The sequence below is a fragment of the Molothrus ater genome, chromosome 15 (assembly GCF_012460135.2).
Source record: "Molothrus ater isolate BHLD 08-10-18 breed brown headed cowbird chromosome 15, BPBGC_Mater_1.1, whole genome shotgun sequence".
Taxonomy (NCBI): Eukaryota; Metazoa; Chordata; class Aves; order Passeriformes; family Icteridae; genus Molothrus; species Molothrus ater.
The window spans coordinates 17,168,255-17,194,346 of NC_050492.2; the positions used below are offsets into that span (position 1 = coordinate 17,168,255).

Sequence of the window (26,092 nt, forward strand, 5' to 3'; positions counted from 1 at the left end):
TACTGAATATAAACAAACACTTTATTTGTGTAAATACTTCTGCAAAAGGCTGCAGTGAGGAGATACCAGCTGGAGACTGGTGCAGTACTCCAGAAACTCAGTAACATTTTCTGGACTAAAATGGTAAATCTGACAGAATCAATGACTCAGAGGACTTGAAACACTTCTAGAAAGGGTCACAATTGTTTTGGCTGAATATCATTGAATACATTATCTATGGTTAATTAAACATGGGTTATAATAAACCATTGACTGTGATCCTGCATTAAAGCAAATTTAGTAACATTCACATTCTCTGGTGTTTAGTGCTCCACCTCCAGTCAGCACAGAGCAGGGCTGAGGAAATGCCCCCATTAGGCACCATTCTCTCCCTCTTATCCCACATATTTCTAGTTCCACATTATCCCAAGAATTCCCACAGAGAGCCTGAGAAAACCAACACTGCCTTGGCTGTGTGGAGCAGCTTCACCCCAGTTTTACAGAGCTAAACATTACAGAAATCCCCATTAGCCACATTTACCCCAAATTCAGGAAATCACCATCAGGATGATGAGCAAAATTGGATAAAATGGTCTAAACTGTACAGCTTTTACCTCAGGAAGTGTACCTCATTTTCTAGGCTGGTAACAGCAGTTTTAAACAAGCATGGATGAGAGACCAGGCCAGAGCTGGGAATTGGCCTCTGCAAGGTCTGCCAGCCCTGGGAGCGCCAGCCCAAAATGTGCATTTCACACCCCACTGGCAGCAAATCCCCACCAAACACCTGTGGGCACTGGGAGCACCTTTCAATACACAACACACACACATTTTGGGGCAAATAGCAGCAGTTTTTACTGACCAGCTGGAAAATGAGCATTCAGGAGGGAGCAGAACCCAGAGCTCCCTGGCTGTGTCGCAGAGCCCCTGCTGCCACAGCCACCAGGCAGCTCCACATCCCCTGCTCTGCCTGCCTGGAGGGAGAGCTCAGCTTCCAGCCAGCCACAATGGGCACAGTTATGCTCAGGAGGGTGGAACCAACCATCAGCAACTTGATTTCCATAGTACAGAGTCAAATACACCAAGAAAATGAAATCTAACAGTACAAAATGCTTGAGAACATTCTGTTTCCAAGGTGCTAAACATGGGGGCTTCCTTTCCCCCAAAAAATGGGTTGAATATCTCTAGAAACTACCACAGATCACCAAATTCTCTACTTTTTTTTTTTTTTTCCTGCTTCTGGCCTTCTTTACAACAGCTGGAGAATATTCTGACCCTTCCAAAAATGCACACAAGACACCAAGATTGTGCTCAACAGGTTTACTCAGACTGGACTCTTAAATGCTCAAGAAAAAGGCACAGATTAAAAGAGACTCTGATGACTCTTTTGAACACAGCAAATGGAATTGTTGTTTATAAGGAAAAAAAATACTGCTATGAATTGTATGGGTTGAAAAGTTCAAATCTTCTTCCCCTTTCCTAATTATTGGCCTTCATTAAATTGGAACTTAAATTAAATTGTATAAACATATGAAATAAAGTCTCAGTATTAGGAAGTTTTGTTTTTGTTTTTTTTTTGTTTCCTCTATGTACAACTCTTAGTATACAATTTGTACTTTCCATTTTACATTTAACTACATCCTCCTGGCCACGGGGAGAGCCGAGGGCGCCTCGGCGGCAAATGCTTTGCATTTGGAAAGAAAAAAATCCTGCTTTTTCTTGGCCAGCAGTGCCAGGGGGAGGGAGGGCAGGCCGGGGGCACCCCTCAGATGTAGTCATCCTCCACGGGCTCCCCGTTGACGTCGCAGTAGTGGATGAAGATGGCCACGACCCTCTGGAACACGCCCCTCCGGACCTGGCGCAGCTCCGAGATCTCCTCGCCGATGGTCTCCATGCAGATGTCAGCTGAGAGCTGCCCCTTCCTCCTCGGGGCGTAGATGGTGGCTGGCCAGAGACAGCAAGGAAAAGGAGATGTTTCTCCCAGAAGTGTTCCTGCCCCAGCCAGGCTGGGTCTGCATTCGGGCTCCAAGAGGAAAAGCTCCCTCGAGCGGCCGCGTTTAAGGGACGCTCTCTCCTGCCTTCCTCAGGGCTCCCCACAGCTCCAGCCCCCAAGTCCAAATGGCTGGGAGTGAAATGAACCCCAGAGCACCAGAAAGCCTCTCCCTGAGTCCTCTCTGACATAATTCCAGGTTATCCATTACTTAAATGTTTTATAAATAACAGCAATTGTTATAAATTGCAAATAAAGCAGCAGCGCTCTCCTGAGTTTTCATGGCTTTAACACCATGACTCTTTAACATCCTGACTCTTAAATACTTATCATCAATTCTTTGGTAATTCAGACCTCATATTGAACTACAGGCATCAAGCCAAGCTAAAATAAAATTAAATTACATCAGTCCAAAATAAAATTTTAAAAAGAAATTAAAAAATAAAATCAGAGAAAAGTATAGCCAAAAAAAAAAAATATAAAATCTCTTCCTCATCCTCTTGAGATTCCTAAACTGGAGCTGGGTAAGAATATCCAAACCAGGATCAATTAAAAATACCTCTAATGAAGGTAGAGGTATTTTTAACCAGGATGTCCCTAATTAAGTAATGGAAGAACATTATTTTTCTCTGCTAGCAAGCAAGGTTTTTAACTGAGCCCCAGGCCCTGCCTACCATCATATCTGAGCAGACAAGCTCCTCAACAGAAAGAGCCACATCTGCAATAAATTCTAACCCACATCATCTCTGTGCCAGAGTTCCCAAGTCCAGTTTTTAACTTTTACATCAAATTTCTGTGAGTTTTCTCACTTCTCTCCAGCCCACCTTAACACCAGATCTACCAAAACCAGCCTAAGGAGCAGGAAGCTGAGAAGGAAAGGGAGGCACTGCCAAAGAAGCAAATCTGTGAAGAACCAGAGCAGGTTACTCACTCCTCTCATCGTCCTCAAAGTCGTATCTGGCGTAGCTGTTGGGCTCTGCTGTCCTCAGGGACCTCAGCCAGGGGAAGTCAGTGATCATGGAGTAAGGAGCACCATCCACAATGCCTGCAGGGGGACAGGTCAGGAGCCAAGAGGAGAAAACAGCACCCCTGCAGCACCAGCACCCCCAAACTCTGGTCAGCACAGAGCAGCTCCTCACTTATTCCCCCACTGAGCTGTTTCCCCACTTCCTCACAAGGAATATTCTCCACATCTCTGGGGATGATGCAAAGCTCTCCTCTCAGCAAGGGGCTGAGCAGGAGCCCTCAGCTCCCCACAACTCTCTCACCTTCCAGGGTGTAGATGTCCCTGCCCCAGGGGTACTTGGGGTATTTCTTCAGGTCCTCCTCAGTCCTGGTGGCCTCAGGGAAGAACTCGTATTTAATCAGCTCTCTGGGGAGAGGGAGGGAGGGAGAGGTCACAGCCAGGAAATGGGGAGGTGGCAGGGACAACAAGCAAAGGAGAAATCCTAACACACAACTTTCCCTTCAATGAGCCTGAATCCAAGGAAAAACTGCCCCAAGAGCCAGCTCAGCCTCCATCCCTTCACTCTGGAGAGCAACCACAGCCAACAGGGACAGTGCAGAACTGCTGGATGAGATCCACTGACACAATTCCCTGCTGCTGGGAGCTTCCAGGAGCTGATACTGACTGAACATCACCTTCCACAGAAACCAACACTATTCCCTGAAGCAAACCACTCTTTTAAAAATGACTTGTCTTCAGCTTTGAAGACATCTCCTAACAATTCCAACAACTTCAATGTACAACTGAATTATTGCTGGATGAATGTGAGGTCATTGCTGGAGAATTTATAGGATTTTCCATATGGGTTCACAATCTGCTTTATACTAAATACATCTTGACACTGGATTTACATTGCACCACCCAGAATTCAACCTTCAGTAGTAACCAAAGGTTGTTTTGTGTGGGTTTTTTTTTTTTTTTTAATTTGGGTGGAAGAATAGAGCGAGTCTGGAGCTGCAGCTGCTCCAGGACACCATGGCAGAGTCCCTGGGGGGCAAATGCTCCCTGGGGAGGGTCAGGGCTCTCTGGTTGTGGGCAGTACTCTCTGGATGTGGCAGTACTCTCTGGATGTGGGCAGTACTCACTGGTTGATGTTGGCTATGGTGTCTCAGGGCTCTCTGGATGTGGGCAGTACTCACTGGTGGATGTTGGCTATGGTGTCTCAGGGCTCTCTGGATGTGGGCAGTACTCACTGGTGGATGTTGGCTATGGTGTCTCAGGGCTCTCTGGATGTGGGCAGTACTCTCTGGATGTGGGCAGTACTCACTGGTTGGTGTTGGCTATGGTGTCTCAGGGCTCTCTGGATGTGGGCAGTACTCACTGGTTGATGTTGGCTATGGTGTCTCAGGGCTCTCTGGATGTGGGCAGTACTCACTGGTTGGTGTTGGCTATGGTGTCTCAGGGCTCTCTGGATGTGGGCAGTACTCTCTGGATGTGGGCAGTACTCACTGGTGGATGTTGGCTATGGTGTCTCAGGGCTCTCTGGATGTGGGCAGTACTCACTGGTGGATGTTGGCTATGGTGTCTCAGGGCTCTCTGGATGTGGGCAGTACTCACTGGTGGATGTTGGCTATGGTGTCTCAGGGCTCTCTGGATGTGGGCAGTACTCACTGGTTGATGTTGGCTATGGTGTCTCAGGGCTCTGGATGTGGGCAGTACTCTCTGGATGTGGGCAGTACTCTCTGGTTGATGTTGGCTATGGTGTCTCAGGGCTCTGGATGTGGGCAGTACTCACTGGTTGGTGTTGGCTATGGTGTCTCAGGGCTCTCTGGATGTGGGCAGTACTCTCTGGTTGATGTTGGCTATGGTGTCTCAGGGCTCTGGATGTGGGCAGTACTCACTGGTGGATGTTGGCTATGGTGTCTCAGGGCTCTGGATGTGGCAGTACTCACTGGATGTGGCAGTACTCACTGGATGTGGGCAGTACTCTCTGGATGTGGGCAGTACTCACTGGTTGATGTTGGCTATGGTGTCTCAGGGCTCTGGATGTGGGCAGTACTCACTGGTTGATGTTGGCTATGGTGTCTCAGGGCTCTCTGGATGTGGGCAGTACTCACTGGTTGATGTTGGCTATGGTGTCTCAGGGCTCTCTGGATGTGGGCAGTACTCACTGATTGATGTTGGCTATGGTGTCTCAGGGCTCTGGATGTGGGCAGTACTCACTGGTTGATGTTGGCTATGGTGTCTCAGGGCTCTGGATGTGGGCAGTACTCACTGGTGGATGTTGGCTATGGTGTCTCAGGGCTCTCTGGATGTGGGCAGTACTCACTGATTGATGTTGGCTATGGTGTCTCAGGGCTCTGGATGTGGGCAGTACTCACTGGTTGATGTTGGCTATGGTGTCTCAGGGCTCTGGATGTGGGCAGTACTCACTGGTGGATGTTGGCTATGGTGTCTCAGGGCTCTCTGGATGTGGGCAGTACTCACTGGTTGATGTTGGCTATGGTGTCTCAGGGCTCTCTGGATGTGGGCAGTACTCACTGGTTGATGTTGGCTATGGTGTCTCAGGGCTCTCTGGATGTGGGCAGTACTCACTGGTTGATGTTGGCTATGGTGTCCATCCAGCTCCTCACCCGCACCTTGTTGCGGACGTTGGGGGGGTTGCTGAACTCGTGGATGATGCAGATGTGGTAGGGGTAGGGGCCACTGAAGATTTTCTGCTCCAGAGTCAGCGTGTCCACCTGGGGACAAAGACTGGTGAGCACCACAAACACTGCCATGGGGCTGCAGAGTCAGGAGCAAACAGGCATTGACCAAATCCCTGGGAAATGTAGCAATGGGAGAGAATTCTAACAGCACAAATAAATACAGGGCTGAGGGCAGTGAAACCTCCTCAGGGCAGCTTTGCCAAAGTGCTTATCTTCTTAAGCACTGGAATTGGATGGGAAATGTCTAATTTCTGGGAGTCTTTCCCAACTCCAATGTGGAAATAAACTCCATAAAATTAGAAAATGGTCTAAAACTACTTTTTTCTACTTGTACTAATTTTTGTTACAAGGAGGGGATCAGTGATTTGGGGTTTTATTCCCATCTAATATTTTTACCACTGTCCTTTAAGAGATGTGGTTTCAAAGCAAAGCTGATTTTATGGATTTTATGTGCAATCAACCTTCCCCTGTTGGCAAACCAAGACAGGAAAGCAGGAGAGGAGCAGCACCACAGAAGGATAAAATCAAACATTCCCAGCCTTCCAGATCTTAAATGAAGCCCTCATAAATCCTCACCAGATGATTTAAACAACTCCCTAAATGTCCCTGCTTCCAGCTCCTACACAGCCTGGGGGAGGAGAGGGGGCTCCCAGTCCCACCAGTGTCCTGCAAAAGTCCAGCATCAGGAGGGGATGGAGCTTTCAGAATCCCAAACTCTGCTGTTGCTCAGGAAACAGGACATGGGTCAAGGATTTCAGATCCCTGTGCCATGCTCTGCTCACTCACAGCTGCCAGGAGCACCCAGGCTCTCACAGTCTGAGTTATTCAGTTTGAAATGAACTCAATGCATCTGTCCTAGGGTGACTTTATGATGCTGGGATCCCCAATCACCTGCTCTGCTTATGCTGGATATGAAGTTCTGCACCTTTAGGAGTGCAGTTTACCATACCCTCTAATGCAGTGAATTAGAGGGTATTGTTAAACTGGAACTTAGTAAAGTTCACTGGAGATAGTGAGCTTTGATATTGAATCTAGCAGAGTAGGTTCTGCAATAAAAGCCCTGCTGGGTTCACACACCGAATTTCAGGGCTGTGTTGTTGTGCCATTCCCTGCCCCAGCTGCAGGGGAGCCCAGGGAGGCCAGGCTGGCCCTGTACCTGCTGCATGGGACGAAGGTAGATGATCCTGTTCCTCTCTGGGGGCATCCTGAGGATCTGATCCAGCACCTGATCCATGTTCAGCTTCTTGCACTGGGCGTAGTCAAAGCGATTCACCACGGGGGCATTTTCCACCTTCAGGTGCTTCAGCACACGGCACCTGGTGGCTGGAAAAGGAAATAAAGCACCTCAGGAGCCTCCTGTCAGAGCATTTCACAGCTGGCAGGTTCAAAAGAAAGCAAACAAGCAACAGAAGTTCCAAAAGATTAAATGAGTATATCAGATATAGCCCAGCTCTTCATTTTCTCCATATTATCATCAAACTTTTCTGCTGTGACCCTGCCAGAACTGGCCTTTTAAAATGCCTTGTAAAATTTCATCTAATAACCTTCTCCTCCCTCTGTTTCCTTTCACTGAAATGGTCTGAGGGCTGCCACAACTTCCAAAATCAGCTCAAACATGGAGGACTGGGAAGCCACACAATGGAAAATAAAATTGTTTCCTTTCTAGCAACACCGCTCATGTTATCACAATTGCCTTCAAAATCAATGTGTGCTCTAAGTATTCTGCAATAAAGAAATAATTCTATTCTTTCTGCTAAGTAGACAGATCTGATGTCAGAAGGAAAAGTCTTCATTTGGATGGTGCAGAAAACAATAAATGACCCAATCCAGGAGCAGTCACACCCTGGCATGAGAAACTAATGCAACCTAAGTGCCAGCACTGCAAACAGATTTTTATCATATCAAGGAGCAAAAGTATCATCCTGTCAGCTGAAAAACCTAGGGGAGAATGAAGAAATGAGAGAAAAACAAGGTACTCAAATTCATTTCATCAACTCCTAATTACTGTATTACCACTCTTCAATAAACATCTCATCTCCCTAATTGTCAGATCATTTCAGCTGTTGATTTTCAGATATTAATCTTTATTAAAGCTGCTATAAGAGCCATTCAGAGTGGGAAGCAGCAATATTTGGAGTTCTAATTCATCAGCAATGCAGCTGATGAATACAAAATGAGCAGTGGCCTGACTTGAATTCTTTCTTGAATTTCCAATAATGCCAGAGGGAGGAGGAAGCCCTTCCATGAACCACATACCATGGATGAACATCATTTTGGGGCAGTCTTTCAGCACCAAATCTGTTATTCCACAGTTGGTCAATGTGATTCCTACAAGGTTTTTGGATTTCAAAGTCAGTACCTGGGGAAAAGGGAAAAAAAAGTATGAAAGGTTAAAAATTAAAGAAAACTAAATTGAATTTTATGAGATACAGGACGATATTAATTAATATAATACAGCTTCAGTTCCCACCAGGTGTTTATGGTGCTAAAGATGCAGGGGTGAAGGAAAAGCCCTTACCTGAACGTGATCATCCTCAATCACAGGGTCACTGGTGCTGGTGGATTTGTCAGCTGTCCTTTTCCTCTTGGTGGTTTGCCTTGGCTTTGGCTTTGCTACTTCTGGAAACAAAAACACGGCAAAATCTTTGCTCTGCTCCATGTCAGGACAGCTGAGAACAGCCCATGACAACTTTTCCCACCCAGGTAAATCCAAACACTGCCTGCCTTCAGAACAAATCCCTGCTTGCTCAAACCCCACTGTCAGCTTGGTGCTCAGAATTATTAAATAAATAACTTTATAGGTGAAAACCCAGGAATGCTGAACCTACACCACAGAAAGATGTGGAGCCAGGGGAAGAAAAGATTCATGGTTAGGTTACACTTGAATCTCTGCAGGAAACAGAACATCCTTGACAAATACAAGACCCAAAATAACTTTAATGTTTAAATAGCAGAAATTATCTCAAACTTCTGGAAAATCTGTTCTTTGTAACTGTCACTAAATTTTGCCTAATACTGCAAAGGATGCCCAGGTATAAAAATCCTTTAATGTTCCCAAGCTCCACGAGGGACCTCAAATTCCTGCTTGATTTGACAGCTGAGTCTCTGAAAAAAATCACCACAAGCATTACTTCCAACACAAAGAGGGAAAAAAATGCCCTAGAATTAATTTTCTGTCATTAACACAGCAAAATGAGAAATTATTTTACTAAAACTAAGCTGTCTTTATTAAAACATATGGCATGTGCACAAAGATCCCCAAATTAATTACTGGTCCTAAGGTAGAAAGCAGACATTTTAAATTTATTAGCAAGATCTCTTCTTGAAACCTGAGCTGCATCTACCTGCAGAACATCTGAGGTGATTTAGGTTTTGTTAACACAAAAACATTAAATAAACCGGAGCATTAAATAAACTGGAAAAACACCAGGATAAGAAGTGTTTGAATCATTCCATGTTAAGAGAGGCAGGAATTTGCCCTCAATCATCCCTACCTCCAGCACTCACAGATGTGTAAGCACACATTTCATCTTCCAGTTTCATTTTACCTGCCAGACATTCCCAGCAAAGAATCCGGGATATATGAGGTTGTGCCACACTAAGATGATTATTTTGGAAACCAAGAATATTCAAAAGAAACAGCCAGTTCCCCTCTCACATCTGTTGTTTTCTCCCTTCATTCCAGCCCTTCAGGGGTTTTATTTTATGTCAGGTGAACAAAATAATAACGTGAAGCATGAAGGTGTTTAACAAAAGGACAATCTTCAGTAGGTTTGATCACCCTGCCTTAAACACTTGGAAGCAGAACCCAATGCAGGTCCAAAAGCCTAGCTCAATTGTAATTATGACTTTATTGGCTGATAAAGCACCAGTTGTAACCTCTGCCCTCTTGTTCAGATCTAAGTGTAGCTGCTGCCTTTGCATGGAGTGTTTTATGAAGAGACAACTTCTGTTTCAATGAATCACAGCCTCCACAGGCAGGCAGAGCACCAAAAAATTGCATTTGCTTTTCAATGGAGTAAAGCAGATACTGGTTAGAATGGATGAAGCACAAAAAGAAAGAGCTGCACGGAGGAAAAAGTCAGTGGCACTTTCAGAGAATCCTGGTGATGGCACCTGTGTTCCATCAAGCTCTGACCTTTCAAACCACTGGGGTTTAAACCCCTGACTAACAAACTGCACCTCAGAGCTCCTGGGGAGCTGCAGCTGCTCACTGCATGCCCTCAGCCCTTCCTGTGGCTGTGAGTCCTACCTGGCTCTGACACCAGAGGCACGTGGGACAGCCTGCTCCTGGCCCTGGTCAGGGGTCTCCGTGGGTACTCCTCCTTGCAGTCCAGCTGCCAGCCCGGGGGCTGCGTGCTCTGCTCCTGGCTGCCAGCCCCACAGGCACTCCCACTAGTCCTGTCATGCCCAGGCTCTCCTGCAGCCCCACAGTCTGGCAGTGTCCTAAGTGCAAAGTCTGGCCCGTCCCTGCAGGCCCCGCTGGTGGAGGGGCTCTCCCCATCCCACCCCCCGCTCGTCCTGTGCTGCTGTGCCCGGGAGCAGCAGCGGGAGCACACGGAGCTCTCCTCGGGCTCCCTCTCACTGCACCCATCCCTCCTGCAGGGAGAGCAGCCACACTGCCTGCACTCCTCTCCAGCTGCTGGGCTGCTGCCAGCAGAGTGGCTCTGGGCTGCCTGGGCACAGTCAGGGCTGGGGGAAGCAGCACTGCAGGAGCTGGGTGCTGCCGTGGGCGCCGGGGCGTTGCTGCAGCTGCCGTAGGAATCCTTGCTCTTGCTCCTCTCGGGCATGTCACTGGCTGCTTTCATGTCAGCTTTGATCTGCTCACTGGTCACCTGGCAGCCCTTCTCACAGCTGCTCTCCTCCACGGGGAACTGCTTGGCCTGGCCCCCGTGGCTGGTGCTGCATCTCTTCCGCAGGGGGGTCTTGCCTTTGCCGCTCACTGCGGGAGGGAAGGGAGGAGAGCAGTGAGAAACCCCAGCAAACCTGAGTGCTCCTCTGTGAAGGTACTGAAACACAGGGCAGCCCAGAGGCCAATGACAATCTCCCCAGGAATGGCAATTATTGGTATTTGTGGCTGTTGCTGCACCTTTGGAACATCTTGCAGCTATTTTTGGAGTGATGTGCTGGAGGGTTTGCCACACAAATCCACCAGATTGTCCAGAGCAGCTCACTGCTCACACAGGCACAGCAACATGAAAGACACACTGATAGCAGAATCAAATATGGAATAGTTTGGGTTGGAAGGACCTTAAAGCCCCTCCAGTGCCACCCCTGCCATGGCAGGGACACCTTCCACTGTCCCAGGCGCTCCCAGCCCCAACGTCCAGCCTGGCCTTGGGCACTGCCAGGGATCCAGGGGCAGCCCCAGCTGCTCTGGGCACCCTGTGCCAGGGCCTCACACCCTCCCAGGGGGGATTTTTTCCTAATATTTAATCTAGAGAGGCTTTTGTTTTCTCAAATATGAGCAATCAAACAGGAGCAGACAGGACTGAAGTTCACGTTTCAGCAGCGACACCAAGCTCCCCCTCCTGGGTCTGGGCAGTGCTGCCAGCAGTAACAGCAGGCTCAGCTCACAGGTGAATAAAAACCCACACAAATCATAACAGAACTTAACCCCAGGATCACTGAGGTTGGAAAAGCCCTCCCAGCCCATCCAGCCCCAGCTGTGCCCCATCCCCACCCTGTCCCCAGCCCAGAGCACTGAGTGCCATCTCCAGCCTTTCCCTGGACACCTCCAGGGATGGGCACTCCAACCCTCCCTGGGCAGCCCCTGCCAAGGCCCGAGCACCCTTTCCATGCAGGAGTCCTCCTGAATGTCTGCATTAATCGTCTCAGCCCATTACACTACCCCAAGCCCCAGATCCCCAATATTGGCAATACAAAAGTTCATGTAAATTCCCTCCAAACACAGATTCTTTCCCCCCTGAAACCAGAACTGACATCCACACTGTGGGCTCACAGGCCTGATAAATTCTGCCCACTTGGAATCCCAAAGAGGAGCTGCAGGTCTCTGGTCAGTGCAGCACCACTATCTGTGTTTCTGTACCTGTGACTGCAGCTCAAACATCTCCTTCCACCCTCACTCTACATTCCAAACCAAGCTGGAAATGAACCTGAACCACATGGAAAGACTGAAAGTTAAGAAGGAATGTTGCACACCTGAAGGTTCTCTGGTTTCCACTGGATCCCTACTCTTGTCTTCCCCATCTGAGTAACTCTGTGCAATGCTGTTGGAGATGCAGGCTCTGGAAGTGCCCATGTTTTCCTCCTCATCCTCACTGTCTGAATCATGGATGGTAATAGGAGCTGCTTTTACAGCAGGTTGAATTCCACTTGGTCCTGAGAAGAAGAATATCAGCATTTCATGTAAAAATTAACCAAGCATGGATTAAAGGGCTGAAAATCTTTTAGCACTGCTTGAAAAACTGATAAGAAATTAATTGGAGTCAATTTAGTCTGCGGGCCATCTGCGGGCCCCTCACTAAAATCTAAACGGGAGAAGAGCAAAATACTGCATGTCAGCATTAAAGCATTCTGGTTTGGAAGGGGAGGAGTGTCACAATGGAGTGTTACTTCAGGCTGTTGGGATATTCAGTAGAAAATTATATTGTCCAGCTAAAAGTGGCAATAAAAGAATCAAGATTGCCTTGTGTCACTAATTAAATTAAATTAAATTAAATTAAATTAAATTAAATTAAATTAAATTAACACTGGGACAAGTTGTGTGGCTTGAGAAAAGGCAAGAACAACCCAAGTGCTGCAGTGAAAAAACTAAGGCCATGAACACCAAGAGAGCAACAGGACAAGTTCATTGAGGCCTTCTGACCTTTATTATACTGAGCACAAAAATCAGGTTTATGGTCAAGGTATTTCCCTGCACATGCAAAGAAAGCTCTGGGCTGTAACAGAGAATAAATTCCTTCACAGAACTAAGCTGTGCTAACATCATTATTCAAAATCAGACAACCCTGCTGAAGCCAAACATCCAAAACCAGAGTTAGAGTGGAAAATGAATCCCTCAGGGAGATACCAAGAGGTGATTTCTTCCCAAACCCAGTTACCTGCTTGCTCCTCATCCACCTCCATGGGAACAACAGCCTGGCTGGGAGCTGGCAGCTCGTCCTGGCCCTGCCCAGCGGCCTCCCCTTCCTCCTGTGCCACCTCCTCCATCTCATTCAGGGCTGCAAAGGGCAACAGGAGGTCAGGAACAGGAAACAGAACAAACTGAGCCCTCAAACACCCACAGGAAACAAATAAACACTGCCTTGATTCCTTTGGTGAGCCTCTGGGCTTCACAAATTATCTCACAGATTTGTTCTACATCTCTGTAGCCAAAGCCCAGCCTAACTTTTGGGGCTTAGTTCGCTCAGATTAAAACTCCACACCAGGAGCTGAAAGAGCAACAAGCTTTCAGTGCAGATTCCCATCTTCACCAGGAGCCTGTGTGAGGGGGACTGCAGATAAAATCCCTCCCCAAAGCTCCCCCAGGATTTCCCTCAGCTACAAATCCCCCCAAAGCTCCCCCAGGATTCCCCTCAGCTTACAAATCCCCCCCAAAAGCTCCCCAGGATTCCCCTCAGCTACAAATCCCCCCAAAAGCTCCCCAGGATTCCCCTCAGCTACAAATCCCCCCCAAAAGCTCCCCAGGATTCCCCTCAGCTACAAATCCCCCCCAAAAGCTCCCCAGGATTCCCCTCAGCTACAAATCCCCCCACAAAAGCTCCCCAGGATTCCCCTCAGCTGCAATTGCCCCCAAAGCTCCCCAGGATTCCCCTCAGCTGCAATTGCCCCCAAAGCCCCCAGGATTCCCCTCAGCTGCAATTGCCCCCAAAGCCCCCAGGATTACCCTCAGCCCCAATCTGCTGCTCCTCAGCGGGGCCCTCCTGGCGCAGCTCGTTCTCCTCGTTCTGCTCGTTGGGGTGCTGGTGGTTGTTGTGGTGCACGTTGGGGTTGTTGTTGTTGTTGTTCTGGTGGTTGTTGTTGTTGTCATTGTCATTGTTGGAGTTCTGATTGCTCACCAGGGCAGAGGAGACCCCAATTCCTGTGCCTGCACTTAGGCCCACACGAGCACAGCCCTGAAACAAAGGCAGAAATTCAGATTTGAGAAGATGGAGCTGTTATCTCAACATCCCCTAAAGGCACCAGGGAAACCACTCTGCTGGAATGTCTGGGACAGCACAACACTGCCAGGGAAACTGTCCCTCAGATTTCCTGAGTGCAGAATCCATCTTCAGGCTGGCAACTCCAGAACTTCAACTCCTAATGAAAGGGGAAGTCCTCAACACACTTCATTTTAATCTATGAATTGTGTTAATCTATTAATTTGCTGTGGGACGATGAATGAATACAAACAGCAGATCAGAGCCTTCCCAGCACTCCAGGTACCATTAATGGCCAAAGGAAGCAGGTTTTACACTTTCCATTGCCTGCCAGCAGCTTACCAAGGATTTGTGTTACACTGTGGGGGGGACAACACGAAGAAATAAAATTCCTAAGCTCTGAAAGCACTTCAAAAGTGAAACACTACCCCCATTTCACCCAGCAAAAAATCATAAAAACCTCTTAGAATTGTAAAGAGAGGCCTAAGATGAAAAAACAATACAAAAAGCAGCAGCACAGTGAAATATCAGCAGAGACCTTGAGAGAATCAGTGAGTTTTACTTTTGAGAGAATCAAAGAGTTTTTTTTTCTCGTCACACATTCATTCCCTGCCACTGCTCCCATTTGCAGAAGCAGCACCACTCTCCCCATCATATGATGCTAAAAGCAACTGCAAACCAAAGTCATTTATTAACAATCCCTTCAATTAATGACAGCTTTGAGAAGAATGCACACTGGTGTGCCAATGAAATGGAAACAAGTAAAAACAGTGAGAAAAAGCCAAATCATTCCCTGGAATTTACCTTTGGAGGCTCTCTAAACATCTGGTCCAGAGAAATGAACTCCAAGCTTGGCAGTAACTCGATGAACTGACTGAAAGAGTCCAGCTTGATGGCATGGCACCTCACCAGGGTCAGGTCAACCAGGCGCGTCCACCTCGAGTGGTCTGGAACACAAGAGAGGCCTTTCCTGAGGGATTCCCACCTCACTCCTTGTTTATCACCCCCTCTTCAGATCTGAGAGCAGCATCCTCTGCATCTCCATCCTGCTCCCAGCATCACCATGGCCCCAAAGCAAGCATCATCTACTGTACTTACTAACAACAGAACAAGCAGTACTAGAGCAGAGAAATTCTGGTTTAGCACAGAAATTCATATAATAGCTCTGAAATTTCAAAGGTGTGCAATACCTGTGATCCAATTATTTGGGTTATGTAGATGTGGGCAGTTGTAAATGACCAGATACTTGATGAAAGAAAAAACTTCATTTACAGCTTTCATACCAATATCTGTAATTATTCCTGGGTTTTCAACCACATCAGCCAAGCCGTACCTCACCAAGTCCGTACTCGTCATTTTACCTACAAAAGAGAGGAGCAGACACAGCAGTAAATTTGTCTTTTATAGCAGGATTTTCTAACTCCCTACTGATCAGATCATTCCTTTAATAAAGCTCAGCTTTCCCAATTTCAGGGAGTGAGGAAAACCAGATTTGGCTGTATGAGATCAGCAGCCTCAATACATGCAACATTAATATTCTCATTAATCACTGAGAACATGATGGAAAACACAGCAATTTCTGTAATCCTGGTGTTATTTATGGATATAAAAAATGTCATACACTGTAGTAAAAACTCATCAACGTAGCCTAGGTGAAGAGTTTCAAACTGTGGGAATTCCAGTTCAGCCATCTTCAAAGCAGAAAAAACACCATCTTTGGTCAAGGAAGGCTGGATCCGCACTTCGTGCAACCTGCAGGGAATTCAGAATTGCTCCTATCAAAATTCAGGCCAGAACACAGAAAACACTCAAGAAGGTGCCCTGCTCTAATAAAACAGAGAATCTGGCAGGACCCAGAGGGTATTTGCAGTTATTTTAATCACAGAACAGTCTTGTTATGCAAAGTTTGTATGTGTATTCCTTAAACTCTGATGGTTGTTCTGGCTCTTGGATGTCACTTCTAAGACATTTATTTTGAAAAAGGGGAAGCCAAAAGAGATCTGAAGGGAGGTACCTTCGTGCAGCAGTTATGATGAGGTAGCCAAGATCCACTTCAAGTGCATTCTTGCAAGCTCCCAGAACTATAGTGTGCAAATTCCTAAAACCACCTGGCAAATAAAGAACAGCTTCTTACACTTCAGCCTCACATCACAGCCCTCAGCCCTACACATTTCCACCAGTGTTGTCTTAACCTTTTTCAGCAAATCAAGAAAACAAATATTTGCACCTAACTCCTCCAATCCTGGTTCTGCTCATCAACAAATGTAGCTCATTAAGAGTTAACTGCAGTTAGAATATCAAAATTATACCCAATACAGAGCATGTTCAGCACTATGACCATAGTTCCAAACACTCAAAAAAGAACGTGCTACAGACAAAAAGCCCCCAGAATTTGCTAAAGCTTTAATTAATTAATTTATTTCTATTTAGGTATGAGGGAGTAGGAGTGTCCCACCAGATCTCCAGCTGTCTTCTACCACGTGCTGGATAAGTCCTCCAAGAAATGGAACACGGACCAGCTCCAAGTGCTCCAGATTCCTGGCAGAAGCCAGGCCTGTCACCAGGGGAACATACTTCAGAGAGTTTGTGGGTCCTGCACACAACAAGGCCAGAAAGACAGAGCAGATTGTTCACTTCTCCCTGCATTATCCCATGGAAGAACTAAAACACATCCACACAAGTCCCTCTAGAGCAGCAAGTCAACAGAACCACACAGCACTAAGTAAGGGACAGGACAGGGAGAGATTTCTGTCCAACACCACAAATCAAACAAGGGCTGCTCTGAGAATGTGGAATTCCAAGACTTTAACAGAACCAGATTTCCTCCATGCTCTACCATCCCCTTCAGACAGGAAGAATCCCTCTTACCAGCACAGTTCCTCATGACAAAAGCACGTAAGCTGATACAAAGGAAATCTTTAAAAGGCTGTGGTTTGGTGAGTCTCACCCACTTCAAATAAAGGTGCCTCAGCATTGGGATACAAGGAATCTCAGGGACATTCACCCCTAATAATACATAAACAAAACAAACAAACATTTTAAACAAGCTTTAAACTAATCCTCTGCATGACAAATTCCTGGCTTTCAAAAGGAAGCTTTTCTGTGCTTTGTGGCAAGTGAGAAAAGCTGTGAACACTTGAAACACAAGTTCTTCACCTTGGTTTGTCAAAAATTCTTTAGAACTTGCCCTCTGCACCTGCTATCAAATATCCAACTAAGATCTCCAAGATGCCACAGCCCAAACTCCCTCTCCTTCAAAGAATTACAAATCTGCAGAGTTTCAAAGCCTTTAAATCCACCTGTGTTGAAGCCAACTACTTCACCACGACCACACTCACCTACTAAGTGCAAAGTCTGAATTTTAGCTCCTATAGGAATTTTCAGCTTGTTCTCAGGAGGAATTGGAAAAGCACCATTACGATTACGAAACTTCCCTAAAATGTGGACTTGGGGCATGTATGTCCAAATAGCTTCCACCAGCTCTAAATGAGAGGTCTCAACACCCTGGATAAAAGGAAGCAAAGCAAATGCTCTAACACCAGTTCAACAACAACATCCTCTTAACCATGTAAACTACAGAATGCAGCATTATTTCACTTTTCATTTCTAGCAAGACTTGTCTGTTTCAAAGCAGAGGGATCAGAGCTTTAATTCCTTGCTGGGCTTAAGAGCACCTGGGATTCCCAGTGGTGCAACTAAAAATAGTTGTGATCAGCAAACAGGGTCACAATTAACTCCTCCCCGTGCAGCCGGGCCTAAACCAAAGCCCTGGAAGCACCAAGTCCCTGTCACAAGTTTTAACAGTGTTGAAGGAGGTTCTCTCCCAAGTCCAGCCACTCACCAGCAAATTTGGACAGGCCTGCAAAGCCTCTAAAACTCCAGGAATGCTGAAAGCTTCGTGGCCACGGACTCGGCGCCTTTCCAGATACCTGGGATGAAGACCATAAAGTTGTTCAATGTCTGGCATCTTCCTCAGCAGCGTTAGGAAGCTGGAATCAGTGAAACCTAAGACAACAACAACACATTTGGTATTGGTGTGGCAGCAGACACTCGGCTCTGAAGGGAAAGCCAAACACACTTCTCTCTTTATGTGGCAGTACAAGTTCTGTGGTGTTGAAAAGATGCACTTGGTGAAGCAATAGCTTTTCTTTTACTTCCACATTCTAGAAACCATGACCTAAATACTCCTCTGCCTTCAATTTTGCAGGTTTGCTACAGGTTTCCTTCAAAGGAGCTGCATGGCTGCAGGGTTCACTGTGCTCTCTCCCTCCTCACATGAAGCTTTGTGGGTCTATTTTTCCTGGAATTCCATTTATCAACTCCATGGGTCAAAAAAATCCCAGCTGGATCCCTTATTTCAGTTCACTATTCACCACAGCTCACATTTCTCACAGAAACAGGATGGTTTCTTAAAGCAAAGGTTTATTTCATTCTAGTGAAAGACAGCATATAAAAAAGGATTTTAACTGGCTAAGTTACTTGTATTTACACCAATTTTAAGTTAGGTCTCTAAACACCTGCTTAATACCAGCCATAGTCAATCTCAATTTGCAAATCCTCTCATTTTCAGAATTCCCTCATTTTAGCTGTGTCCCCACCAAATCTCAGCAGTGCAATTTAAACCCAACAGAAATCCTGGTACTCACAGGGTTCACCCAGACTGACAAATTTATCTATTGATCTGCAGGTGACTCGAGGTGTGACATCAAAACTTATCCTTACATTGTTAAGTGCTGGCAGATGAGTTGCTCTCTCACTCCATAGTATTTTTTGCTGCCTGCATGCAAACAGCCTCTTCATGGCATAACCCCTGGATAAACTCCCTTCCAGCAATCAGACAAACACAGATTGTATTGACAGGTGCCTACAGAGCACTCCCAGTCACAGAATCACAGAATGAACTGCCTTGGAAAAGACCTTTGAGATCATCAAGTCCAGCCTATGACCTAATACAGCAATGCCAAATTTGTATTTACACACAGACAGAGACTTGGCAAAGCCACTCCCCAGGGCAGCCAGGCAAAGGAAGGGGAGATCCAGTCAAGTGCAGGGTTAGTGAGCAGAGGGGAGAGGCAGGGAGCAGCTCACCTGTGGGCATGTACTCCCACCAACGCCCCGCACACAGATCCACCACCTTGACCACGCGCAGGTACAGCGTCACCGCCTCCTTCAGCTTCCGGGACAGGCACTCCATGCACATGATGTCCTGCAAGGGCAGGTACCTGGGGACAGCACAAACAGCCTGCTGCAGCCTCCAGCATGGCCTGTACCTGGGGACAGGTACCTGGGGACAGCACAAACAGCCTGCTGCAGCCTCCAGCATGGCCTGTACCTGGGGACAGGTACCTGGGGACAGCACAAACAGCCTGCTGCAGCCTCCAGCATGGCCTGTACCTGGGGACAGGTACCTGGGGACAGCACAAACAGCCTGCTGCAGCCTCCAGCATGGCCTGTACCTGGGGACAGGTACCTGGGGACAGCACAAACAGCCTGCTGCAGCCTCCAGCTGGCCCAAACACAGCCTGTACCTGGGGACAGGTACCTGGGGACAGCACAAACAGCCTGCTGCAGCCTCCAGCTGGCCCAAACACAGCCTGCCTGCAGCACTGGGGCATTTCTCACACAGCATTGCCTGGAGTTCAATCCACAGTTCTGCTAAGCAGTGACTCAGCATTCCTGACACTGAGTGTGGAACAGTCACACAAAGAGAGCATTAAATGCCCAGATGATTTGGTTCTCTGGTATATCATAAAAACACAGAACGTTTGGCTTGGCAGGGACCTTAAAGCCCATCCAGTGCCACTCCTATGATGGGCAGAAACACCTTCCACTGTCCCACGAGGCTCCAGCCTGGCCTTGGGCACTGCCAGGGATCCAGGGGCAGCCACAGCTGCTCTGGGCACCCTGGGCCAGGGCCTGCCCACCCTCACAGGGAACAATTCCTTCCTTAAATTAATGCAAACCAACCCAAACCCTGCTGACCCAGCCATTTCCATCAACAGGTTTGATTAAGTTACTTTTTCTAGCACGTACTGCAAGCTCAATTCCCAAATGTTTTGGAGAGCTGCTGTTTTCCAAGAACTTGTGGGTGAGGCACTATGTTTTGGATAACAGGGCTGAGTGAACATCTGGAAGAAGGGCTTTGCTGCAGGGGAGGTCACATCCTCACCCCAGATCCCTTCTGCAGATGCAACAATTCCCAAAAAATCATCACAACTGTGCCCAACCAAAGTGTATTTCTGCTCTAAAATCAGTATTTATAACAGAATTAAATCACTTATTTATTTCTTCTTCATTCTAATATTCATGACGCTCACATAAATTAATTTTCAGTTTACAAATGAATTTTGGAGACTGAAAAAAACATTTGTCATCCCTTTTTATCCACCACTCCACTCATGGTACACCCATTGTTTGCTGTGTCAGAAACAGATGAAAAAATAAAGAACTCTAAAACAAGAAGCACTGAACTGATTTCTGCCAGGCTGCTCACCTAAAGATGTGGCAAAGCACTTCATGAGAGAGTTGGTTCATGTAATCTTTTGGCTCCTCAGCTTTGGTAGACTCTGCCCCTTCCCTGCTCACTGCTTTCACAGTTTTCCGCCGGGGCCCCATCTCTGCTGCGAGCTCTGCTGGGAGGAAACGGGCACAGAGTCATGAAATTCAGGCACCTGAAACACAGAGGGACACAGCACAGAGGGAACAGCAGTGCAAAACCCAGCTGTGCTTCCATTAGACACAAGGGCTCACCCAAAACCTGAGGATTCTCAGACAAACCCTCTCAGCTGAGGGAGTGATGAAGAAACGTCACCACAGCTGTAACCAGGGGTCAGCTCTTTTCATGAATAAAAAACCTCCCAAGATCCCACCCTGAGATCAAGGCAGTCACAGGGAAGCTGTGCAGGGATCACCAGCTCAGCAATGTTCCAGTGCAAAATAAAAGTGCAAAGTCTGTCCAGCAGAAGTCTTTATTCTTTATTCTTTTTGGAATAAATGGGCTCCAGCTGATCACTCTCCAAAAAATGCCCCGTTAAAAGCCCTCAAACCAGCTCCTCTTGGAGGGGAGAACAGCAAGTAAAATATTCAGGGTGCTGAGTTACAGATCAAAGGCACAGGAAAACTGGGAGTCACTGGAAGCAGCGTGCAGGATCCTCTCTCTGCTCCTCCCTGAGCTGTGTCCTCCCCTCTGCAGCACTCCCAGGCTCTGGGGCTCCAATGCTTCATGTAAAAACACCCACAATTACCATGGAAGCAACAAATCAGCAACTAAACAAAGATGAACTCACTGCTGACAGAAAATCACCTTCTACAGATGCTGAGAGATCCTTTCCCAACTGTACCTGGCAAAGATTTATTTTATTCTAACACAAGAACAAGAATGAGGAGGGCAAAGCATCACCAGCTCAGTGAACCTGTTAAACAGGTTGGATGCCAAAATTCAGTGGATTGAGGATAAACAACTGGAAAAAAAAGGGCAGATTTTGGAAAAGCTTTCAGCAAGGCCTTGTTGCAGCCAAAATTTGAAACAGTGACAGCTCCACTGTGATCTAATTACTGCAAAACAGGTGGTGCCACACATTTTGGGGGCATTTTCCCCACCTGGATTTGTTGTTTGACTGGATCTCTGCTCCTTTGGACTGGGGGAATTCTCCAGCCAGGAGTGAAGACCCTGCGTTTGTTGCTCTTTTTTGGGGCAGGCTGGCAGGGGTCAGTTTGGGGTGACCGACCTCATAAAGCCCAAAATTAACTATTTATAGACTGAATTCCGAGGAAAACATCAATCCCCAATCACCTGGGATAACTCAGTTTGAACAGAAGATTGCAACACAACCTAAAACCTTCCAGGCTGGCACAGCCACGTGCTGGGAACAATCCAGCAGGAAAGAGAACAGCAGAAGCACTGGGGCAAAAGGCAAGAGAAATGAAAATATTAACAGGCAAAGCAGGAAAAACCCTGCAAGACACAAATGACTCCAGCACAACCCGCCCCTGCCATGAAGGGGGAGAAGAAGGATTTGTCTCCATGAGTCTGCAGTTTCTGCACAATTAAAGCTCCTCCTGGGGTTATTCTGAGCTAATGAGCACAGCTTTAACACCTCATTCTACATCATCGAGCTGACCCCATTTAAAAATAAAAGACAAATCTTCACAGCAGGAAGAGCTTTATATATCCAATAAATCAAACGGGATTTTGCGGCCCCCACCTCAATTTATTCCCGACAATGAAGGTCGCACGAAACAACAGCTCGACGTGCTCTGTTTTTGATGAATAAACACCCCACGGACCTTAAAAAGCCTAAAGAACCACGGGGAGACTCCGCAGCAGCGAGAAATGAGGAAAAACGCGGCGAGAGCAGCCAGGGCCGGGCCGGCAGCGCCGGTAGCGAGGGGCGCTCCCGGAGCGGGGGAAACGCCAGGACGCGGTGGTTTGTGCCGAGATGAGCCAAGGAAAACCAGGCTCTCCCATAGCCCCGGCACCGCCGGTCACTCCCGGGGGCGCCCCGGGGCCTGTGACAGCGGGGCCGGCCCGAGCCCGCGGGGCCGGGAGGCGGCGGCGGCCTCCGGCTGCCCGCCCCGCCGCCCCGGAGGGCCGAGCCGGCCGCGCCCCCGTCCCCTGGCGCTCGCTGCCCTCCCCTGGCGCTCGCTGCCCTCACCTGCCCTGGCTCCGCTCGCCGCCCTCGCCCCGGTTGTGGCCGCGGGGCAGCCCCGGCCCCGCTTCCTGCGCGGCCCCTTCCGCCACCGCCGCCGCTTCCTGCGCGCCGCTTCCGCTTCCGGCCGCGCTAAGGCGGGGGGAGAGGGGGGGAGGCACCGCCCGGGCCGCGCTGAGGGCACCACGGGTTCTGAGGGCACCGGGGGCTCTGAGGGCACCACAGGTTCTGAGGGCTCCGTTCGGGGCTCCGATCGGGGCTGGGCTCGCTCAACACAGAGCGACAGGGACGGGAGTCAGTGGAGGTGCTGGCGCAGTTGCAGTCCCGGCTGTGCCGAGCTGAGGGACACCCGAGGGATGGAGCTCCGAGCGGCCGCGGCTGCGCGAGGTGCCCGTGGCAGGGCGGGATGAGATGGGCGCCAGGGTCTTTCCAGCCCAAACCATTGCAGGGTTCTGTGAGCAGCCGGCCCAGCTCCTGGCCCTGCACAGACTCCCCAAAATCCCACCCTGGGCATCCCTGGAGCGCTGTCCAAGCCCTTCTGGAGCTCTGGCAGCGTCGGGGCTGCGCCCATTCCCTGGGAAGCCTGGGCAGTGCCAGCACCCTCTGGGGGAAAAACCTTTCCCAAAATCCACCCTTGCCCTGCCCTGGCCCAGCTCCAGCCCTTCCCTGGGTCCTGTTCCTGTCCCACAGATCGGAGCTGCCCCTCAGGAGGAGCTGCAGGAGTCTCCCCTCAGCCTCCTCCAGCTGCACAATCCCAGCGCCCTCAGCTGCTTCTCCACGGCCCCTCCAGACCCTCCCCACCCTCATGCCCCTCCTTTGGAGGCTCTGCAAGGTTTATAAAAGATTTTCCCTACAGAGTCTCTACCCTGGCCCCACACGTGTATTTGCAGCATTGTGCAGGTCTGCGCTGAAGCCTGGTTTTAATGGCTGTGTTTGGGTGGATCCCAGCAGAAATCACAATTCCCTCAACGTTTTAAAGTCATGTTTCATGCAAGCCCCGAGGGATTGGGTGACAAGGCTCGTTCATCAGCCAGCAGACTGCTGGTGAGTTATTTTTTGTGAATGACAGCGTGCAAAGACTCAGCTGCTGGTTCAGTGACAATCCCAGAGGAATCCACAACGCTCTGTGGCAGAGTAGGAATAACAAAATAAATTCTTGGCAATCCCTGTGGATTTTGGATGCGTCAACAGCATCACTGAGGTTGGAAAAGGCCTCAGAGGTCACTGAGTCCAACCTGTGACAGCAATAAAATACACAGCCTCAAAAATAGAACATCCAAGAAACCAGCCCCAAAAATGGACAAGTGAGGGTTCCTGTGGGAAGAGCAGAGCCAAGTCCAGCAGAGCTTGTCCTGCCCTCCCTCAGCCCAAGGCAGGGGACACAGGGGTGGCAGCAAGAGGAGGCTGCCTGAAGGACACAGGAGACCTAAATGGAATTAAGGAATTTGGGCAGGGCCTTGGGTTGAGCTGTTGTTGAAACAGTCACAGAGTGTGAATGGTGAAGTGGTTACAAGACAGACAGCAGAAACCAAAACCACCCCATTTTTTTCTAACAGAAACCCTGTGATCTACCCCACAGATCAGTGGTTTTCTTTGAAGGGTTTTGGGTTGCTCCATTTCTTTCTCCCTCCACTGCCATATGTGGGAAAATTTAGAATTTAAGGCACCCAAGGATATCTGAACTGACCCCCAAAGGAAAACGATCAGAGATGCTGAACAGTCACCAATAAAAATTCTGTTCTGGTCTTGATCAGCTGCAAAATAAAAGAGCATGTTGCATTTCTTGTTTCTCATTTACTGCCGGTGGAAGCTATTTGGACATACAGGGTTTATATTTTAGGGAGGTTTCAGAATCCTGGTTCTCTGACACAGGTATTGCTGAATCAAAAATAAAAGGACCGAGGGAATTAATGCCTTCCTTTAAAAACCCAAAGTTTTGCACCCCACAAACTCTCCGTGCTTAGCAGCATCCCTAGGAGAGGTTTTTAATCTTTTACCTTCTGAGGGAATGAATGTTCTCCATCCTAGCTGGTAAATCATGGAATGGTTTGGGCTGGGAGGGACCTCAGAGATCTCACCCACCCCTGCCATGGGCAGGGACCCTCCCACTGTCCCAGAGCTCCATCCTTGGGCACTCCTGATCACCAAAGGAGACATTAATTACACAATAATTAATTCTGCAGGGAGCAGAACCTCAACATTCCAAAATTAAAGCTTCTGAGAGAACATCTGAGCAGCCAAAGGCCTCAGGTGCACGAGCTCAGGTGAGAATGGTGCTGTGCTAACCCCAGCCAGCTTTATTCTGGCCCTGGCTGTGCTTTTGCAGGGATCCCACTGTCTGATCTCCAGATTTAATCACTGCTCGTCTTAGAATGAAATAAATGTTTTGCAAGACTTCAGAAAAACCTTTCCTTGTCCCTCACCTGTAAATACATCAGGTATAAAGACACAGCAGGTATTTAGGAACCCTTCCAGGGCAGAGTTTTGCACTCTAATCTTCCCTGAGTGCAGGATCTGTTCTGTTTCCTGTTCCACACCAGTATTTATTTTCTGTCCCACAGAACCCGAGCTCAGCTCGCTCAGGCTCTGCTCATTTTCCCTTGCCCGCATTTCCATGGCTCTGCTCCATCCCACAGACCCGACTGGCCAGCCTGGCCAGCCTCTCCAGCATTTTCTCCAGGTGTCACTTGCAGCAATTTGCAGGTGATGTCCTGTGATCTGGTATGTGGCAGGAGGAGCTGCTGTGCTCTGGCCTCTGCCAGCTTTGGGCTGAGGGAAAGCTCCTGGGTGGGCAGGTCCTGCTCTCCTGCTGCTCCTGCCCAGGGATTCCATGTCAGGAATGATCAGACCGGGCAGACTGCAGTGCCAGGAAATGCAGGGGTGCTTTACACCTCTGACTTGCAGCCTCTTGCATCACTCCTGGGGCTGCAGGAGAGTTTTGGAGTCCTAGGTTTGCTGCACAAGCACAGCCCATTAAATATCCCAACAAACCAAAGCAGAGGGTGGGAATATCCATGAGGCTGGAAGGCAGCGAATATCCACAAATCAGGTTTTTCTGACATCCTGAGGAAACCACAGGGATTGCCTTTGTTTTCTCAATTTGATCTTTGTTTTCTCATTTTTATCTTTTTCAGTCAAGGTGGTTTGTTCTAGGAACTTCTTTACTGAAGCCTCTGAACTATGAGGAACTTTTATATTACCTTCCTCATTTTCATTCCTGCTGCCTAATTGCTGGGACCTGGTTTCCAGATAAACAGAATTAAGGATAGGGCTGGATTTGTTCTGTGTCCAGCTGCTCCAAAATTTTCCTCCAATAAGGTCAGTCATTCACAATTTTAATTCTGGGAAAATACATTCCCATGACCAAGTATTGAGTAAAAGACATTAATTAACAGTGAAGACAATCAGGATGTAAGAGCAGGACGTAAATTTCTTTAGATTCTGAAATTTGTCAAGTGAAAAGATTAATGAATGTTCCCATTTAAATAACAGGATTTAACAGACTGCTGCAGTCTTACATTTTACCAAAAAAAAAAAAAAAAAAAAAAGAGCCAGACTGGGAGGTAAATTCCAGAATATACAACTTTTGAATCCCAGCTTTGGATTTTTACCTCTGGACTCAGCCCCTGCTCCACTGCAGTTTTCTGTAATTTGGGAAATACTTGTTAGTCATGGATGCAATAAATTCTCTAGAAAGTTCACCATGGACAAAAAAAAAAGAG

The 26,092-nt window shown here is 48.0% G+C and overlaps 1 protein-coding gene across 4 annotated transcripts; it reads right to left on the reverse strand.

Moving 5' to 3' along the window:
* Nucleotides 1-22,451, reverse strand: FBXO38 (F-box protein 38). 4 transcript variants are annotated; one of them, XM_036391630.1, is made up of 22 exons: nucleotides 22,377-22,451; nucleotides 20,216-20,351; nucleotides 18,811-18,944; nucleotides 17,564-17,727; nucleotides 17,061-17,226; nucleotides 16,591-16,728; nucleotides 16,178-16,315; nucleotides 15,737-15,830; nucleotides 15,344-15,474; nucleotides 15,006-15,083; nucleotides 14,527-14,669; nucleotides 13,470-13,698; nucleotides 12,685-12,804; nucleotides 11,783-11,962; nucleotides 9,873-10,562; nucleotides 8,139-8,239; nucleotides 7,877-7,979; nucleotides 6,777-6,943; nucleotides 5,508-5,653; nucleotides 3,235-3,338; nucleotides 2,898-3,011; nucleotides 1-1,920 (listed from the first exon to the last, which is right to left on the reverse strand). In XM_036391630.1, the coding sequence occupies exons 2-22, from the start codon at nucleotides 20,335-20,337 to the stop codon at nucleotides 1,742-1,744; spliced, it is 3,441 nt and encodes a 1,146-aa protein (XP_036247523.1). In that variant the 5' UTR covers nucleotides 20,338-20,351; nucleotides 22,377-22,451; the 3' UTR covers nucleotides 1-1,741. The 4 variants fall into 4 exon arrangements, with proteins under 4 accessions (XP_036247523.1, XP_036247520.1, XP_036247522.1 ...); XM_036391627.1 differs by having other exon boundaries at nucleotides 14,913-15,083; XM_036391629.2 differs by having other exon boundaries at nucleotides 14,913-15,083; nucleotides 20,216-20,354; nucleotides 22,377-22,413.
* Nucleotides 22,452-26,092: the final 3,641 nt, after the last annotated feature.